General features: G+C 38.3%; 1 protein-coding gene across 22 annotated transcripts in view; it reads left to right on the top strand.

Moving 5' to 3' along the window:
• LOC143665617 (V-type proton ATPase subunit S1-like protein) overlaps positions 1-20739 on the top strand; it is a 58293-nt gene extending 37554 nt beyond the window's left edge. For 12 of the 22 annotated variants that reach the window (XM_077139225.1, XM_077139231.1, XM_077139223.1 and 9 more), the window contains 7 exons: positions 4826-4926; positions 8212-8252; positions 8506-8564; positions 9687-9922; positions 14949-14999; positions 16438-16678; positions 20308-20739. In XM_077139225.1, the coding sequence (XP_076995340.1) occupies positions 4826-4926; positions 8212-8252; positions 8506-8564; positions 9687-9922; positions 14949-14999; positions 16438-16678; positions 20308-20610 (1032 nt within the window). In that variant the 3' untranslated portion in view covers positions 20611-20739. Of the gene's footprint in view, positions 1-4090; positions 4186-4825; positions 4927-6103; positions 6190-8211; positions 8253-8505; positions 8565-9686; positions 9923-14948; positions 15000-16437; positions 16679-20307 lie in introns of those variants that run through there. The other 10 variants (XM_077139241.1, XM_077139239.1, XM_077139238.1 and 7 more) reach the window with 5 other exon arrangements.
• Positions 20740-21204: the final 465 nt, after the last annotated feature.

Genomic DNA, 21204 nt, shown 5'->3' with positions numbered 1-21204 from the left:
ATAGTAGGTTCAATCACTCCAGCCAATAAAGTAATTCCCTTCTTTGCCTGTTGACTCAGAAGCATGAGGAGTCCAAAGTGGCCAGGTGACAGTTCAGTGGAAACTTCCAGTTCAGTGGAAACATTCTTGTGTCTCCTAGTAGAAGCGTTCCTCCTTTTGGAACTAAGACCTGTAGACTAGCAGAGCTTAAGGCTGCAGGAACAGAAAGCAAAAATTTTTCTGTGTATCACTGTGGGTGATAATTAGTGATGCAAGTCCCATTTCTACTCCTTGATTCCTGGATCTGTGAATCTTGGCTAGGGGAGGAAAAAGTACAATAGAGTGCCTACTGATTTACAGCAGATATAGCCTCCTAGAGAACATTATTTCAGTTCTGCAATGTTTCGCCCCCCAGTTGGTGCATAACTGAGTCTTCAAAAGGCCATTCTACTATTCTATCAACCCACCTGCTTCAGGATGATTGAGAATATGGTAAAACCAGTGAATTCCATAAACATGTGCCCATTCTTGCACTTCATTTGCCGATAAGTAGGTTTTTGGTCAGAAGCAGTGCTATGTGAAATTCCATGACCATGGATAAGGCATTTTGTAGGTCCATAGATGGTAGTTTTAGGAGAAGCATTCCCTGTGTTCAGGGAAGGCAAGTCTGTATCCAGAGTATGTGTCTATTCCAATTAGAACAAAATGCTGCCCCTTCCATGACAGAAATGTTGGAGGTAGTTAACCTGTCTAGGTAGCAAGCTGACCATCTCAGGAAATGGTGCCATATCAGGAACTGAGTGTTGGTCTCTGATGCTGGCAATTTGGGTACTCATCAGTGGCTGTAGCTAGGTTGGCCTTAATGAGTGAAAGTCACTCTTGCTGAGTCCATGCATAACCTGCATTCCTACCACTATGCCCACTTGTTCATAATCCTATTGGGCAATGACAGGAGTGGCTGGTGAAACAGGCTGACAGGTATCCACAGAATGGGTCATCCTATGCACTTGATTATTAAAATCCTCCTCTCTGAAATCACCCTCTGGTGAAAATTCACATGGGACACAAATATCTTTGTGTTTTTTTACCCACTCAGAAAGGTCTGTCTACATACCTCTCTCTCAAACCTCTTTGCCAGTAATTTTCAAATCATGATCCTTCCAAGTCCCTGACTATCCATCTAAACCACTGGACACAGCCCATGAATCACTATCCAAATGCATCCCCAACCATTTCTCCTCACAAGCAATATGAACAACCAGGTGACTGCTCAAGGTTCTGCCTAGTGGGAGCATTTCTCTTCAGTGCTGTCCTTCAGGGATGTCTCAGAAATGGGCTGTAGTGCTGCAGCCACTCACTACAGGTGGTACCTGTATATCGTGTAAAACCATTTGTAAACTAGGCCTGACTTTTCTTTTCCTCAGTCAGCTTAATCATAGGGAACTACCCCAGAGGCTATAGGTACAGGCTGGGAAAGAGAAGATAATGTGGCAGGAATAAACCAGATAATTGTGTTTTGGTTTGAAAGGATATTGTACTCTAGAAAAGCCATGTTTTAATCCTGATCCAATATTATGGGAGCAACCATTTCTTTTCATCCCTATTCAATAATGTAGGGTGGGATCTTTTGATTAAATTATCTCTGTGGAAATGTGACACACCCAATTGTGGGTATTAACTTTTGATTACATGACTTCCATGAAGTTGTGACTCCACCCATTCCACGTGGTCTTGATTAGTTTACTGGAATGCTTTAAAAGAGGAAGCATTTTGGAGAGAGCAACAGAGCCATGAGATGAGAGAGCCATAAGAACCGTGAGAGCCCACACAGCCAGAGGCCTTTAGAAATGAAGAAGGAAAATGCCCCCGGGGGAGCTTCATGAAACAAGAAGGCTGGAGAGAAAGCTAGCAGATGTCACCGTGTTCACCATGTGCCTTTCCAGTTGAGAGAAAAATACTGAAGTTCATCAGCCTTTCTTGAGTGTAATTAGCCTCTTGTTGGTGCCTTAATTTGGACATTTTTATAGACTTGCTTTGATTGGGACATTTTCATGGCCATAGGACTGTAAGTTAGCAACTTAATAAATTCCCATTTTTAAAAACAATTACGCTTCTGGTATATTGCATTCTGGCAGCTTGCAAATTAGAACAGGAGGTCATTGGCATTTGGGCTACTTCTCATGTAACTTACTTGTGTCTTCAGAGCCTACTTGAGGCCAGTTGCATATATAGTACTTCCATTTTATGATGGAGAGCTGCTGTGCATGCCCAACTTTATGACTTGGTGGGTCAAATAATACCCATTTCATGACAGGCAATTCAGGTCTTTTGTTAACTTGGCAGCCCATGGTTAAGCACTCAGTCTCTACCAAGGTTCAGTACCAGGCCAAAAGCTGTTTTTCAAAAGGAAAGCAGTTAACTGCAGAAGATGGCAAGACTTTGCCTCGAAATCTAAGGGACTGCCCTGTTATTCTCCTTAAGGGGCCTGCCAAAGATTCTAAACAACATCTCTCTGTGCCACTGAAACTTCCAGCACCACTGGATCTCTGGATCATATGGCCCAAGTGGCAGAGCTGCTTGCACAGCAGCCAGGATCTCTGTTGCAGAGCCTCCTCTTGTTCCAGTCCCTGCTCAAAACTCTTTGGGTCATATGGTAAATGGGCTAGAATAACATACCCAAATAAAGAATATATTTTCTCCAAAATATGAAGTGGCCAACTAAACATTATGCCTTTTTTGGTTGTAGGAAGGACCAGATGCAACAGCTTATCCTTCACCTTAGAAAGGATATCTCAACGTGCCTCACATCACTGGACACAGAAAATTTCACTGATGTGGATGTCCCCTGAATTTGTTTTGAATTTATATCCCACGTTCTAGCGAGCAAATGCCTTACTAATAAGTCTAGAGTAGTTGCTACTTCTGGCTGACTAGGTCCAATCAACGTAATATCTTCAATATAATATTGTGATGGTTTTTGTGGAGGGGAGAGGTGATCAAGGTCCTTGCAGACTACATTATGACATAGAGTTGGAGAATTGATATACCCTTGACATATGACAGTGAAGTTTATTGCTGGCCTTGTCAGCTGAAAGCAAACTATTTTTTGTGATCCTTACTAACAGGTATTGAGAAAAAGCATTTACCAGATCAATAGCTGTATACCACGTACCAGGGGACGTGCTGATTTGCTCTGGAATAGTAGCTGCAATGGGAGTCACCACCTGGTTAAGCTTTTGATAATCTACCATCATCCAAGATCTATCTATTATTTGAACAGGCCTAATATGAGTATTGAGCGAAGATGTGGTAGAATCACCATGCCTTCATCCTTCAAGTCTTTGATGGTGGCACTAATCTCCTTCCGGGAATGCAGTGTTGCTTTTGCTTTACTGTTTTGCTAGGTAGAGGCTTCCAATTGGCCTTTGCTATATCATAGCTCTCATTCCATAAGTCAGAGATCCAGTGTAGGGATTCTGCCAGGTGCTGAGTATATCTATTCCAATTATGCATTTTGGAACCGAGGAAATAATCTAACAATAAACTGTGAACCAGGAAACATATGTAAATTTAAGTAAGTTTAAGAGCTTTAAACTTACTTGTTCACCTGAAAAATGCATATAATAATATATATTTTATAGTTTGGGGGTAGAAATTTACTAGCATCCTGAAAAGTAGTATGTGATTCTTATTAAGAGTTTATGACAGGGTGGGCCATGGTGGCTCAGCAGGCAGCGTTCTCACCTGCCATGCCAGAGACCCGGGTTTGATTCCTGGTGCCTGCCCATGGGGAAAAAAAAAAAAGAGTTTATGACAGTATCAAAATACTGTGGATTTCTAAAAGCTTATCTAGCAGATATATTTTCTCTAAAATATCTAATAATTTTTCATTAAGATGAATAATCAAACAATCTAAATATACACATTGGTTTCACTCTAAATGCTAAATTTACCCGCCCTCTACTGTCTTCCATACATAATGCAGCCTGGAAAAGCTGTCCTTTAATTGGTTGAATATGCTATCAGTTACATGGCATGAAAAGTACTGCCCCTGCTCTGTTTGCATTTATGAATTAACAGATGCGCTTTGGTTTAAAGAAACTGATTCTTGATGGGAAGAAAAATCTTGTTTAGTGTTTCACTCATTTTTTTATTTGTGGGATTTTCACTAACTTTGGAGCAGATACTTGCCAGAAAGAATGTAAGGTGAGTAATTGCACTTATTTTTTTAATTGCACATCTTTTAATGCAATGCATTCTTAAACTTAAGTACAGGTGTGAAATTAGGTGGTTCTGTAGTTTCTTTATATTGCTGCATCGCTACATTTTGTTTACAATTCAAAATCATTAAGCTACATTATTAGATCATTCATTTAGCTACTAAGATCATTGAATTAGAGTTTGTAAAAAGAGATAAAAATATAATCTTTATTATAAGTGGCAAGAATTATTTGTTCAAAATACCATGAAACATTTGCATTATGAATCAAAGCATATAATTGTGAGAAAATGATTCCTTGTATCAGTGTTCATTTTATACTTAGAAGTAAATGTTAATTTTACAGTTTCTCCTGCCCTTATTATGTTAGAATGGAGTAAGGGGGGAAAAAACCCTCAGAAATATGTAAGCTGTCATATACTAAAAAAAAAGTAAGTCATTTTAACTGGCAGGAGTTGGTAACTCTCTGTGAATACATATTATTTAAAATTAACAAACAAAATTTCTATTTATATTTCTATTGTATTTTGGCTTATTTTTATACCATATAAGAGGACACAGGGATGTATCTATGAAGAAGAATATTTAGAATCTGGAATAGCAATTAATTTATGTCGTATTTCCCAGTTATTCATAATGTGCCATCTCAACAAATTCATCAGGGAATTTTGTGTGAACACAAAGGCCAGCAGCAAAGGTGATCTGCTAAGACACGTGTTAAAGAATATGTAAGTCACCAGTAGATAAATGCTTTAAGTACAGGCATTTAAAAATTTTTTCCTCCATTATTTCCAAATCAATTACTGCTTTCCTTTAGGTTCACTTTTAAATAGCAAATGACTTCTACTCTTTAGATGGTTAAAGCTTGATAATGTTTCCCTGTCTGGTTTTTACAGAAAGACTGATTTGTGTATTACACTACTAAAATGTACCCCAAGAACTTTAAAAAACACCATTTTGAAAGGGATCAATGGGTTAAAATAATCTTAGTTTCAGAAGGGCCTTAGAAATCTCATAAACCAGTATTCATTTGAATCTAATAGAAGGCATATGAATTCATTTTGAAAGAGAACATAGTTGCTGTTTTCTGAATGTTCTTTCAATTATGAATCTAAAATTAAAAACATCTTTCAACTATACATGAGTCAATTCAATATTGTTAAGTCTCTAAGAAGGATGATTTTATTTTAAGCTTAACACATGTTTCCTAAGCATATAGACAGTAGGGGTCACCATTTTTCTTTACATATTCCTTCCTCAAATTTAATTATGCTTGAACCAATCTTCCCCTTCTCAAATAGATCTTGTGTGTGTTTTTCCACCTCCTTTTCAGAGTTTATTCATTCATTTTCATTCGTTCATTCTTGCAAGTAACACACAGTTTTTAATACTTGGTACTTTTAAGTAGCTAGAAACTGTGCTAGATGTTATGTGCTTACTATGGTGAACAAAACAGACATAATCCCTACTCTTATGGAACTTTAAGTCTAGTGGGAGAGATGCTTATTAATCAAATGATATATGTTATTACAAATTAACTTTGAAAAGTTCCCTGAAAGAAAAATAGAGGAAACTATAAGCACATTTAATAATAACAGGGCCATATGAACTGGTTTGAGAAGTCAGTGACAGTTTTCCTAGGAAGTGAGCTGTGTTCTGGAGGATGTATAGGAAATCACTAGGAGATGGGGGGAAGGAAGGATGGAAAATCTTCCAGGTAGAGGAACAGCATGTGCTACGGCCTTTATGAGGAAAGAATAAACTTGAAGCCTGCAGGGAATGAAAGAATGTTAGTGTAGCTGGAGCAGACGAAGCAAGAAAAAGCTGAAATGAGGCAGACACAGTTGGCATGTAGAGGTCTTTTAGGACCTTGTAGGATGGGAATGTGATCATTATCCTAAGTTTGGAAATCTGTTAGTAGGATGATGAAGGACTTGCTTCTCGTTCACCTTCATGAAGGCATCCTTGGGAGATTCACCATGGAAGACCTGGTAAATAACAAATATAGCAGTAGCTACTACAAGCCTAAGTTTCTTGATTACTTTTTCAGGTTTTGCAGAGACGAGTAATCCCTTTTACTAGGAAAGAATCTGAATATTTTAGTGACAATATAGCTTTAATTTTTTTAACCAGTGTTTTTGAGTTTATTCACACAGATAATTCTTAACCAGATAATTTTTTATTTTTTACTTTAGTGGAGAGACTATATTGTGATGGAAAGAAGCATGTGTATTTTGACTTTCATGTGTCATGATTTCCAGAAAACTTAATTAGTTCAGGCTTATGGGTATGGGCAAGGCTTATCTGAATTATAATCTATTTAAGAAAGGAATGCAGCAGCATTATCATATATTCATTATTACAGACTCACTGAAATTACAGTAAGCCTGGGTTGTCTAGTAGAAGTCTTTCATTAGTGAACACATGGACATTTTGATTAGTAAAAAACGTCTCAAGCAAAGCATGTTAATGGTATTCATTCATTCATTCTGACACATAATCAATAAACATTCATTCATTCATTCTGACACGTAATCAATAAACATTTATTAAACTCCCCTTATTTATTAAACTGCTAACTAAATACTTCCAAAATTTAATAAATGTTTATCTTATGTAGAAATTATATATCATAATTTTCTATGTTTTTGTTCATTAAGACATTTAAACATTAAATAGTTAACCTGTATCATGAAACATGATTTTTGAATGAATAAAGTTCGAATTAAGGAAATTTTAAAAATCTTCTTGCATATGGTTCTATGATCAGAAAGCTTGATGCTCTTTAAGAAGTATTGCCTGGGTATTAGTGTTTCTTTCATATATTCAGTTACATTTTGACTTGTATTATACAGTTTGGAATGTAGGTAAGTAGAGATCTTTTGTTTATTATAATTACATGATTACTTTGATTGTAGTCTAACTTTCTGCTCAGGAAATTCAGTTTTGTTAGTGCCCCTAGATGTGACTGGGTTCACACTAACCACCTAGGAGACTCAGAGTATAAACTAGAATATCAATTTATCAAGTCTTAAATGAGAGCATCTTCAAAAGCATTACAAAATTTATCAGAGTAATGAATGTGTATGGTTTTAAAGCATTAATTATACCAAGACACTTCTAATAAATTAAAGAAAAAAGTGTTTATGTTTGCATATAGATGAACTTCTCCATAATAAAAGTGTTCATCTTCTAACTTAGCAATTAAATTTTTAGAATTTATCTTACAACACTAATTATGGCTACAAACAATTCATATGAACGTTCTTTGCAGTACTATTATTATATCACAAAATTGGAAACAACTAAAAAATATTTAGGAATTTGGCTAAATAAATTATGATATACTTATGACATAATACTATACTGCATTCAAAATTATGCCAAAAATATGTAATAATATGGGAAATATTGGTGATCTGTTTTTAAGTTAAAAATTACAAGCTCCAAATTAGTATATTCACAAAAATCTCTTTTTAAATTTTGTAAAAAGCAAATTATGTGTGTATGTGGAGTGTGTATATGTAAAGAGAGAGGTGGGAAGTATATATACAAAATTTATATCCTCAGAAATACCTTTTTGGTAATTCCGACTGTCCTTGTTTTTAAATAAAAAGGGTTGGATATTTGGGCTTTACTAAGTTAACAGTACTCTGTAAGTATAAAATTTCAACGTAAAACATTTTATTATGCCATAAGTTTGGTTAAGACATAGTTTCTAGGATACTACCTGGCATGTAGTAGTCTCTCAAAACATATTATTGAATGAATAAGGATTATAGGCCATTTATGAAACATATTTTAGAATGTTCTTCGCTTTCCACATTTTCTTTAAAGAAAATGTATTACTTTTCAGATCAGAAATTCACTATTAAAAATGGACCATTTTGCAGGCTAAGACTCTGCTTCTCTGCTCTGAGATGTAATAAATGGAATCATCCCTCTTGAAGCTTAATATGAAATCTGAATTGTAGATATGTATTCATCTTTTTTTTTTTTTTTTCCAATTTCAGTTCTTGGATATCATCAAATAAAGAGGTGGTTATAAACAATGGTAAGATTGTAATTGACCTTATGCTTGCTTTGCAGGGTTGAAGAAGGGCTTTTTGGGGGGCTGGATTTCATTGATACAGAGTTTCTCATGTTAGAACCTTTAAACTAGTATATTCTAAATTATAAGCCCAAAGAGCCTAGAACCTATACTATTTATCTCTGGGTTTACAAGATGCTTAGCATATTATTTATACTCAATTACATTAATAAATTGATGAGATTTAGTCTTTATACTCACATTATTTATTTGACAGATCAACAGAATAATGGAGATATGAAGCCAATGCAGAATTTCACAATACCAATCACACAGGTATGGCTGTGTCAGGAAAAGCCAGATTATATCTTTAACAAGAGATTTAATTACATTTCAATCATATCAGAGCCACTGTGAAAATATAAATAATTCTGTTAATAGCTAATATAATCTTGTTTAAATTTTGGGTAGGCAAATATATTATGGTAATCTTATATTTAGGAAAGGCCCAAAGTAGCAAATTTTACTTGCTCTCTTCTATTTTCATTACAATATTCAGTTTTACTTTTGTTGCTGCCCAGGTAGGATCACTACTATAAAAGTTTACCCTTTGTTTCCATTGAACTTAGGCGCTAATACCTGCTAACTAATTTTTTGTTTTCTCCATGTTTAAACAGGAGTAATTAGTATGGAATAGTTGGTCTAGATGACTGATCAGATCTGATATGAAATTTCCTTTGTAACCTGAGTCAGATACTGAAATGCATTGTCTTGGGCTTCTTGGAAATTGACTGATGATTTCATAAGATATAGAACAGTAAGAATGCCTTGCTAGTTTATATAGATAAAATTGTCCAGAGCTGCACTAACTAATACAGTAGCCACTAGCCATATGTGGCTTTTAAAATTTCAATTCAAATTAATTAACATTAAAAAAATTAAAAATTAAGTTCCTCAGTCACACTAGTCACTGGAGAACCTTCTACTGGACATTGATGAAGAAATTATGATTGACTTCTAGGAGCCTCTTGTTTCTTTGTTTAGGATGTTCATTTGCTTATTTAAATCTGTATGGTATTTGGGTTCTTATGCTATTAGTTTCTAAGATTATCACTATTAGTTTCATAGCATAGTGCATTTTTAAAAGTGTTCAATATTGTGAATAGTATTCTTTCCAAAGTTTTTTTTAATTTTGTTTGTCCATTTGTTTTTACACTTTAGTGCTTTCCATTTTTGGTACTTTGTGGAATTGAGTTAAGGTACCTTCCAGGTATACCTATCAATTTAGACTTATATGGTCCTGTGCATCTTCTCCTCTCCCCCACAAGAGCACAGGCTCTGGAGCTGGGCAGATTAGAGTGATAACAGACTAACAATAAACCCTGTTATTTCTGGGAAGACTTTTGTGGCATGGAAAAAAAAACTGGTCTCTTAAATTTCTTTTATTTGTTCAATTAGACTCTCAACAACAGTCTGAGCAAACAAGATCATTTAGAAAAAGAACCTTGGAATGCATTCAGCCATCAGAGCCCAGTTAACGTTTCCGTCGGTGGAGTTCCCTGCATTCTCTTCTGGTCCAAAAGAATAACAATTAAATTTAAGAATCAGACCCAACTGGACCTTACTGATGAAGCATTTGGGCAGAAGGCGACAGTGGACTCTGGCAACTCAAACTGCAGTGAAGAAAGTGCCACGTAAGTTGATCCATTAACTGGCTGTCCAGTTTTCCATCCTTTCAGGAAAGAGAAGTAGGCTTTTTTGAATATGTCCTGGAAATAGTCTTTTTGAGTAAGTGTTTAAAGTCCAAAAGGAAAGAACAAGTCCGTGATAAATTTTTAAAAGTTGTTACCTTCGTCCCAGCAATTTTCTTCTGAAAATTTAAGTAATCCTAATAACTTGTGGAAAATGAAGGTCCTGGAAATGAAGTACCCAAACTCATTCAGAAAAAAAAAAAAAGAGATTCCAGGCTTGGTATCAACTCCCAAAGTCAGTTGTCACCAAGGGAAGACATTATAATCACAGAGCAGGGACATACTCTAGAGGGTAAAACAGGTTGCCCGACACTAGGCAGAGCACATGCTTGTCTTGTAAGGGGTATTCTGAAGTGTGGGACTTTGCCTGTTTGCAAATGCGCAAGGGTACCTTTGAATGGCCAGATTTCAGATAATTCTTTAGGACGTTTTAAAATTATTAGAATACGTAATTTTGATATGAAATAAGCAGGCTAAACAAATATCTAAGAAGGAATCAGTTCCCATTTCTTTTCTCAGCTTTTTAGTCATCCAGGCAAAAATTCTTTGTTTTGGTCCAGTTGGAGAAAGCCTGCTTTCTACACACTTGTTTTCTATACACCCCTCTTTCAGTATTTGAGGTTATAATGGATGCTTTTGGAAGAGTCTCTGCATTTGCTTTGGCCTAGTTTAGTTAGGCAGGATGCTCTGTATGCATCATACATGCTGTGTGTGTGTGTGTGTTCCTTATCTACTTTACATACTTTGGCTGGAAACACCTTTTTATACCTGAATTTTACTTCTCATTCAAAAATTCTTAATAAAAATTAATTGTATTAACATTTATTTACAAGTCATTACTAAGTATTTTGCTATTCAGTTGACTCTCTTTTGTTAGGGATTTAGGGAATTGTAAATTTAGGCATCCAGAGTTGACCCAGATTTGTTTATTCTTTTATATCTTTTATCAGAGATCCAGCAATAGCTGAAAGCTCAGGACTTTTCCTCAGACTCTAATCAAGGTTCTTTCTTTGTGGCCAGTTGCACGAAGAGGCTGGTTGCCTGGGGATAATTTTGCCTACCCGTGGCTGACTGGCTCCCATGATTCCATGTATCCTGACCCAAGGGTGTTAGTGGGGAAAATCAGGGTGCCGCAGCTTGTGCTGGGCTCTAGAAAACGTAGTGGTCACTGGGAACTTAGAGATGGAAAGAATGAGAAGTTGGCTTCTAGGCCCGGTAAACTGTGTGACTATGAGCAGAAGGCTAGGATCATCCTGTGGGAGGTGGAGATGGAGATGCAGAGATGCTGGCATCTGTTAATCGCAGCTCGTGACCTTCAGGCCCTTTCCCTGGGCCAGATACTGTGCTGAGTCCTCACAGGCAGAAGGAATAACTCCCTGAGTCACAACTGCTAATGTCATCTGTGCTTCCCTGCTTCAGGCGAGGACACCTAGGCTCAAAGGGGTTAAGAAACTTGCTACAAATGGTATTTTATCTCTCCATCTCACAGTGGTGTGAAAACTAAATGACTAGTGGGAAGGAGAGATTGGGTAGTGACTGCTAATGGATATAGGGTTTCTTTGGGGGATGATGAAATGATCAATCTAAGATTGATCGTGGTGATAGTTGCACAACCTAGCAGATATATTAAAAAGCACTGGATTGTAAAAAATAAAGTCAATGAGGAAATGTATGCAGAAGCCCTTTGAGAACTTGTCAAGTTCTAATCAAAGCAGTCGTATTGTCTCCCTGACCTACTAAGGGTAAGTAAAACAAGCATCTAGTTACCTGGTGGAGAAGCTCAGGTACTTTGGCTTTCATAGCACACAAATTCATGATTCGGCAGGACCAACTTTTTGTCTTCTCGATCACTGCCCTAGAGCTCTACTCAGCCTTCACCCCCTGGGTATGTAGAATTCACTACTTGGGGTCCTGCTTAAGTGCTCCTGCCGCACCCAAGGAGCAGGAGCTGCTTAAGGGCCAGCTGCTGAGATTTAGTGTCCTTGATTCCTGTGAATAGCAGATTAGTGAGGTGCCTTTGTTGTGTGGGCAAGGAAGTCTTATGTCCTCAAGAACCAGAATAGGTGTTGCTGAAAGAACAGACCCAGGAAAAGACATAACTATGCAAGGTCAAAGCGTGGATTAAAAAAGGATGACCATGTTTTAGCTCTTGGTAACAATATGTTCAGAAGACGCATATTGTTGGTAGGCAGATTTATACAGAAATCTTTTTGAATCTTGAAAGCTCCACAAATAGAATGTAATCCCAGTGTCTATGTATATTTTGAATTTAGGCAATTACAGTCTGAAGAATTCAGAACCTGTTTTAAATATGGAAGAGTAGGGTGCTTGAAAGAATAAAAGGAGTTCCAGTTTTTGAGCTGCTCTCTTGCTCTAGGGTTGTATTTCTCCTGTGTATGCCCAGTTTGGGCACTTGGAAGAGCCTCAGTGAATGAGTGTTGAATTTATTTTGTGGAAATCAGGTCTCATGTTCTTTCCTCTGAAGCAGAGCGGTGTTAAGCTTCCACTGAAACCCCCTGAGGATCTGAAGCATGGAGGCTTTTAAACTGTTCCGTCAGGAGATGCGACAGAGATTAGGGTGGACTTGGCAAGTGCTTTACTTTAAGGTTTAGTCCTTTAGCTGGAGAGCCCAGCTGTTCCAATACCATAGAAGAACTAGGAAATTCTTTTTAGAATAAGTGAAAAGTCAGATTTATAAAATACCTTCAAGAAATGCATTTTATTTCTTTAAAGGATTTTATTTGTAACAGACTATTAAAATATTGTTAGGGAAAAGTCTTTGCCTTAATGAGTAAATTAGCTTATTTGTAAATGAGTGCTTCTAAAATGTTTATGCTGTTAGGAAATAAAAATACTTCTTAGAAATCTCATTTATATGTTTTATTTTCAAATACTGCACTTTTCCTCATAAATAATATTAATATAAAATTCAAGCCACCGCTGAAAGTTGTGGGACCAAATTAATGAGATTATATATGTGCGGTATTTTTTTCAAACTTATATTTAAACATTAAATAACCGATCTAATTTTGTTTTTCTGGTTTTAAAATGTATTTTGAGGTGCTTTGACTTACAGACATTATGTCACAGAGCTGCTTCATCCTTTGTGCATTTACATTTTTCACATTTCAATTATTTGTTTATGTTGTCATTCCTATTTTTCAATCTTATTGAAATATAAGTAAAGTAAACTAAACTGAATATTTGAAGTGAACAATCTGATGTTTTGACGCAATATATACAGCCACAAAAGCATTGATACAACCAAGATAACATTTTCATCATCCCCCCAGATTTCCTTGTGCTACTTTGTAATCTATCCTTCTTGCCATCCCCATATCTCTAGGCAATCACTTATCTGCTTTCTATCCGTATGGATTAGTTTACATTTTCCAGATTTTTAAAGATATGTAATCATAGAATGTGGAATATTGTTAAGCTGGGCTTTTTTTTGCTTAGCATAATGCCTTTGATAGTCTTCTATATTGTTCCATGTATCAGAGATTGTTTCTTTTTATTGCTGAGTAGTATTCCATTGTATGGATGTACAAAAATTTTTTGTTGATGGGAACTTTTTTCCATTTTTTAATCTATTGCAAATGAAGTTGCTATAAGCATTCGTGAATATGAGGGGGCACATCTTTTCATTTCTCTTGGGTAATTACCTAAGAGTAGATGATTGGATCAGTGATTGACTGGAATGACTGGATCATCTGTTTGTGAATGTTTAACTTTTTAAGCCATTGCCAAGTTGTTCTTCAAAGTGGTTGTACCATTCCACCTTTCCACCGACACTCTATGAGAGCTCCAGCTGCTTCACATCCTCACCAACACTTGGTATGGTCAATATGGAGCTGTAGAGAAAATATTTTTGTTTCTTCAGGGTTAGTAACTTTCAAAACAAATTTTGTTGGGATCTCAATTAACAGATAAGCCTTGGGAGTTTGTAAGAGATTTACCTCCTCAGAAGTATCTGTTTACATTTCAAGGGGTAATGAAGTCCAGGACTCTGGAGACATTGCCAGGGTAGGGTGGGTGGGGATGGTGTGGGTGGGGGTTGTAACTCTGCTGCTTATATTCTAGGGTAGGGACCCAGGATTCTTACCCCTTTGTTTTCCAAGGAGAATTTGTTTACTCTGAGAGAGCAGAGATTTCTCTCGCTGTCTCAAAAGGTGAATTAGGGAGGAGGGCAGCTCTCCCGCTTCTGTATAAACCCCAAGATTCATATTTTGGGGATTCCTCACCTGTATTACAAATTCCAGTATGAGTAGGATGACATCTGGCTCTCATTACATTGCCCAGGGGGAAAGAATTGGGTTAAATAGGAACTGATGCAGTTATTGCTATAGGTAAGTAATATCTAGTTTGTCCCTGCTCTGGGAAATTCTGTATTTACTGTCAGGATAGTGTGAATAAATATAGAGATTAAAAACTTAGCCAGGTTTTATGTTTTGTTTTAAATATTCTAATAGGTGTACATGGTATCTCAGGGTGGTTTTACTTTATATTTCCTCGATGACTAATGATGCTGAGCATCTTTTTGTGTACTTATTGGCTATTTGTGTATCTTCCTTTGTGAAGGGTCAAGTCTTTTGCCCATTTTTAGTTGAATTGTTAATGTTATTTATGTATTCTGGATACAAGATCTTTTTATATATGTGTTGTGAATATTTTTCCCTCATCTTGTTGCCTGCCTTTTTTATTTTCTTAACAGTGTCTTTCACAGAGTGAGAGATTTTGATTTTAAAGAAGCCCAATTTATCAACTTTCTCTTTTATGGTTCATACTTTTTTATGTTGTAGTCAGTAAATGAATGCCTATCCCAAGATTGCAAAGACATTTTATTCTATAAGTTTTGTAGCTTTAGGTATTACATGTAGGTCTCTGATCTGTTTTGAGTTAATTTTATGTATAGTGTGAGATGAGGTTCATTTCTATTTTGAGGAATGTGTTGTTGCTGTTTTCTCAGGCTTTCTCTGAAGTTTGGTGATGCTGAAAACTCCAGGGTTCTTGCTGTAAGGTAAGTTTTAAGACTTCTTTCAGAACAACTTTATAAGGAAAACATAAGCCCAGAAGGTGATCAAGTACCTGTAAGTATGTGTTTCATAGAGAAGTGGGGAACAATGGAAAATAGCTTTATTATTTATTTTCTTACAATGAAACTATGCAGCAGACACTGTCAGCGCCCTGTCTGTACTGTCGTGGCCTTTCTATTTGAGAGCAGCACAGCTCACCACTCCACCTTCAGCTGTCAGCATCCCTTTGCCTAAAGGTTTCCTCTGGCCAGATGCACCCACTGCCTCCCAACACTACTGCTTCAACCAATGACTGGCAGAAGTGAACATATACCCCAGCTCCCTCTCCCTCGGGTGAGATAACTTCAAGGATCAAGAGGATTAAGTCCTAGTTGCCAACAGTGGAAACTTGTTTAATAATGCTCCCCTTTTTTGGCTACCTTTCCTTCGTCATTCTCCACTCTACATATATATAAATATATATATATTTCTAGGTACATGGTCCGGGAATTGAACCCGGGTCTCCCATATGGAAGGTGAGCATTTTACCACTGAACCACACTCTACATATTTTTGAATGAATAAATTCCCGAATAAATTTGGGATTGCCCTCTCAAATTACTTATTATCCCCACATCCTTGTCTCAGAATCTGCTTCTGAAAGAACCCCCACTAAGATGAGGTAGTACATGTCCATTGAAAAAGGAAAAATCAGAAAATATTAAACTATAAAAAGAAGAAAATTAAAATTTGCCCGTAATCATAATCCAACCACCAGTTGTAATCGCATTAATGTTTTGACTTCTGTCCTTCCAGACTTTTTCTATGCAATATTCTAATGAAAAAAATCACAGCATATAGACTTATAATTTGGGGTAGAGAATGGTCCATTTCAAAATGGCCATGATAAAGAGCTCAGTAATCAGATAGGATTTGAATGCCAGCTCTAATCCTTTTAAGTTATTTCTATCTTCCACCTCTTAGATTCCTCACTGTGAAATGAGGATAATAGTATCATCTCTCTCATGGTGTTGTTGTGAAGATTAAATGAAATAACACACATAAAGAACATAGAAGGGTGTCTGGCACATAGTAAAAGCTGTTTTTATTCTTCTTAACCATAGTTTATTTAATGAATTCTGTTTTCACATACATTTAAGTTTTTCTCATTTTTTGCAATAAGCGCATAATCGACTGCTGATTCTAAAAAAGAAAACAAACAAGCTTTTTGTGGTCTTCCTTTTGTGGAATGTGTGTCGCTTACTTTGGGGGACTGTCCTGTCATTATTGCCTTGATTTCCGCCCCCCGGGAGGCTCCTGCTCTGAGCGCTCTGCCCGAGCCAGTTCTAGTGCCTGACGAAAGAGGGCGCTATTGTACTGCTCATAGACGACGTCCTGCCTCACCAAGGGCAGGGGGTAATGCTGTTTTATAATCATTTTCAGATTCATCCTTACCAGTTACAAAAAGTTGTCCATTCAGAGCTGGTTTAGTTTACACCGCGTCGAGATAATTTCCAATAATTCAATCCAAGCAACCTTTAATGCAACTGGCATCTCCGCGCCCACCAGCCACTCCTACCGCTGCCAGCGCGTCAGCACCCTGCAGCGGGCCGGCGCGCTCCTGCTGCCCCGCCGCGCCCACGGGGCCTCCAGCCTGTGGGAGGTCACCTTCGTTGATTTCCAGGTAATAAATAAATACATGAAAACATAGGTGTTTGGTGCCCCAAATATTCAGGCTTAGCCTAAAAACACCTGGAACCTAGATGCTTCCCGAGGAGAGGTGCGGCACCTTTCAAATAGACCGGTGTTTTCATCTTTGTCTTCCAAGGTGTGAAAAGGAATGGGATGGAGGGTTTCCTCTCCTGTGCCGCCCCCTCCTCTCGCGCAGAACAAAATGGGGTGGGGGGCTCGCTTCTACATGCAGGTTTATCAGGTCACTAGTAATTATCAGTGAGGAATGCCAGCAATCCAGGCTGAGCGAAGCTGTGGCGTGAAGCCCAGTGACCGACGCTTCCTGCAGTGAGAGGCCCTTCTAGGGGGAGGAATTACCGGACGATTATTTTATTTCCTTCCGGAGAGTGCAGCAGTGATCCTATCAGCGCAGATAAGAAGTACAACTGGAGCGTGAGCGACAGCTTTGGCAGTTAGTAGAAAAGGAACTGTCAGCCAGAGAGTCAAAAATATCCCAAAGATACTTTTGAAAGTATTTGGGGGAAGGCGTGGGGGCCTAAGAGGTTCCTTTTCACCACGCGTCTGGGGCTGAGACCTTCTGTCCAGTTCCCTGCTCACTGTTTACCTGAGAGAGAAGATGAACTTGCTCCTCCACCCCACTGAAAGGCGGGATTTGTACTTTCCAACCTTTATATACATACGCCTTTTTCTTCCTCCCCCACCCCCACCCCCTTCCTGGAGAGGGTCAGTGTTAAGGAAAGGGAGTAGCTAAGGAGTTTGCGTTTTGGAGCAGACCTATATGGTTTCAAATTCCGACTCGGCCCCCTGGGCAAGGTGCATAACCTCTTTCAAATTCTCACCTATGTTTATGGATGTAAAGCGTACATGGCCTAATATATGTGAAAGCACCCAGCACCGTGTTGGGCATAGATAAAACATGACTGTGAATCCATACTTATGAGTCCCCTCTGTGTGTTGGGACTGTCGCAGTTGATTTACATACCCTGGAAGTTATAACTCTGCAAGTTAGCTGTTATGATTCCTATTTTACATAGGAGGTGTAAATAATTTTTAATAATTTAATAACTTTTCAAAGCAATTCAACTGGTAAGTGGTAGCAGCAGAATTTGAATCCTGGGGCTGCCTGGCTTCAAAAAATAATACAATCTCATTCTCTCTGTCTTTCTCTCCCTCTCTCTCTCTTTTTAAACAAAGCGGGAACAGGTAGGGAAAGCAGTGAGGAGGTAATAATTAAAAGAGGAATAATTTATGCATAGTTTTGCCTAATTAAAACAAGGAATTGATTGATTTATACCTCTACCATGTTCTAAAAATGACTTAAGGTGACATATGGAAATACTCCAAGAAAAATAACTTTTAAAAAGGGTAAAGGCAAGGAGACAAAGGTAAAACAAAGGAAGAAAAGATCAACTAGCGCCACCAGTGAGGTTGGAACATCTAACCACAAAACTGTGTGTCTGTCTTGGCTGGGCATGGTAATCTGGCTCTGAGATTTTGGAGCATCTGACATCAGAAAGAAACACACTGAGGTACATGTTCACAGGATCCACCCGACTACTGAAAATTTGCTTTTGAGAAGTGTATCTACCCCTGGTATTGTGCAACATGTACCCACAACCTCAACAGCATCTTTTCAGTAAACACATGGGCCCTTATTAAAACATCCTTAATGTAAACAGTGGCAGAATGCGGAGTCCAGGGAAAAGGTGATTGGTGGTGGTGGTGGTGGTGGTGTCTAAGGCATATAGACAAAAGGCTGCAGTCCATGGCTGCAGTTTTGCTTCATTGGGTTGGTTGAGGAATAAAGTATAAAGAGATTGGAGCAGACCTGGCAAACTCAGATGCCTCCAGGAAATGAGTGAGGTAGGCCAATTGGGGACTATGACAAATTGTAGCCAATATTACAGGAGCATTTTTAGTTCAACTCCAGCTGACTTTTGTTTTAGAAGAATGCTGGCCCAAGGTCACTGAGTCTTCTGACTTTTCAACAGAAGACAGGAATCTGGATTTTTATGGGAAAATGTCTGAGTATTCAGAATTTGGGGCCAAACAGAACTCACCTGTGGTCTAGATACAGAGTGTACAATCTCTAGTCCAGAAGAATGAATAAACAACATGTCCTTCAGGCACTCTGCTTTCTCAACCAAGTCTTGTGAAGAATTAGTCAATCTGAGGACATTCTCTTTGAGAATTTCTCTTTGGAGTTGCTGCATCCAGTGCTGCAGTCATCTTTTGTCATTGAGGAGTTGACTCTTCAGACACTGGTCTGCAGGGAAGGCATTCTGTGTGCTCATGGAGGGAGGCAGGCCAAGAGTCCCAGAGGCCAGGCCAGGAAGCTCTTTCAGAGTAGTTTTGGATTCAGTCTAGAACATAGACAACTGGGCAGATAAGGCCCCCGAGGTCTGTGGTGTAATGGGCACCCACAATAATTTTAGCATGGAAAAATGCTAAAATGCTCACTTAGGTCATAAAAATGAATTTTCAGTAAGCCGCTAATGGATAAGTCAACTTTTTAATGTGCCATATGGAAGCCAGCAAGGTGACTGAATGAAGGGTTATTACTCTAAAAACCGACAAGATGCAGAGGCTGCTTTCCAGAAATGATCTAGTCTGGGTTCTACTTCCAGAGAAGTAGATGTAGAATCCCTGCCCCCTTTTAAAAAAACACTTTGACAATATTTAGGCATCAGGGTGAGTTGTTTATTTGAGCCTCTCCGAGTTCCAAGTAAACAAACTACTTCATTTACTCAAATGAGAAAGCTTTTCTTTCTATTCTCTGTGTAGGATACAAGAGAGGGCTGGTATGTGGCTCATCCAAAAATGGTACCAAGTCTGATGGTACAATTGATAAAGAGGGAGAGGTAGTGGTGGGAGGAAGAAGAAATGGAGCATAGCAGCAGCAGTAGAGTCATCAACTGAAAGGTGACTCTAGAGCCAGACTGCCCGGGTTTGATGTCCAGCTTCACAGAACTTCTTAGCTGTGTGGCTCTGGGTAAGTTACTGAAGCTTCTATGGCCTGTTTCCTCATCCATAAAATAGTAACTTACTCATAGGGTCCTGTGAGTTTGCGAGTATTAAATGTGTTAAGACAGGGTGAGGTACATAAAGAAACCTATAGTAAGTGTTAGCCTTTGTTATGTTTTATCTCCTTGGAAATCATGATTTCCCACCTCAAAAGACTCTTCCTGTTCAATTCCAATCAGTAAGCTCAAAGGCAGAACACAGTTTTCAAACTCTTTATGAAACTTGTACTAACGCTTATGAAATTTCTAGTATGCTTTGAATTTTAGAGATATCACAGCTGTAGTGGTTTTAGATGAACCGGAATATTCCTGCATATCAGAATAATAAAAGTTTTATTTCAGAGCCTTGAGTATCATGAGCCTCTTAATTATGACAGCCATATATCCCAGAGTTTCCCCATTAGTCCTGATTTTAAATGGTTTCATTGTCCTCATAGCATACTCACATTTGTTAGGTCATATGTTCAAGTTATTCAGAAAATTTGGGCACTGTAACTTAAATTTTGCTAACAAGGGCCCAGAAACCCACAGTCCAACTGGCAGTAGATCTTAGGAGAGAAAGAATAAGTCACCCCATCTCTTTTCTTTCTCCTGACAGATCCAGGGCTTTGCCATCAAGGGAGAACAGTTTGCCAAGGCCCGAGACTGCGCCTCTTCCTTCTCGCCGGCCATCCTGATTGGCCTGGCAGTGTCCCTCGTTCTGCTGCTGGTGCTGGCCTATGCCCTGCATATGCTCATCTACTTGCGGCATCTGGATCAGCACTACGATTTCATTGCCTCTCCTGCCCACTTCCCACAGGTGAAAGCTCGAGATGTGGCAGAAGAGAAGGAGTTACTGAGGAGCCAGGGAGTAGAATGCTATGAACTGAGAAGCCAGCAGATCTGCAAAATTTATGTTTAGCAGGGGAGACCTGTCTCTCTCCTTTACAGCCCCCACAGTGGGCTCTGCCAGGAGATGTTTCTGTTGTTCTGTGTTGTTTGACTTATCCATTAAATCTTTCCACCAAATGGCTTGATTTTTTAAAATGAAAGCAAATGCGTAATGAGTTGCTTTTGAAACATCTATTGGCCTATTTAGATGAAAAAGGCATCCCAGGGATCTCATAGAGACAAAACCTGATTGTTGCCCCAGATCTGTCTTGAAAGCAAAGGGATGTTTCAAGTTAATGGGACCAAAAAAGAACAGTACAATGCAGATGGTCCTCTTTGTTTATACCAGTTTGCCTGTGATAGGTGTAGAAATAGTAAGCCAAAGGTTATCTGAAAATTCGGAATTGACATTTTGTATTGTTTTGTAACGTAATTGGTACTTTTCAGAAATTATGTCCAAATTTGGATCTTCCCCTCCCTTTCACAGAAATGTTAGCAGAAAACTCCTATTCAATATTGCAGAATATTCTAAGGCCTTTCTGATGCTGTACAGCCCTGGAGTTCCCAGAGAAATCAGGACCTCAACCAAGGGCTGGTGCCATGAGAGTTCTTGACTCAGCTGCAG

Source organism: Tamandua tetradactyla, chromosome 21 (genome assembly GCF_023851605.1).
Source record: "Tamandua tetradactyla isolate mTamTet1 chromosome 21, mTamTet1.pri, whole genome shotgun sequence".
Lineage (NCBI taxonomy): Eukaryota > Metazoa > Chordata > Mammalia > Pilosa > Myrmecophagidae > Tamandua > Tamandua tetradactyla.
This window is presented reverse-complemented; position numbering and strand designations above follow the sequence as displayed.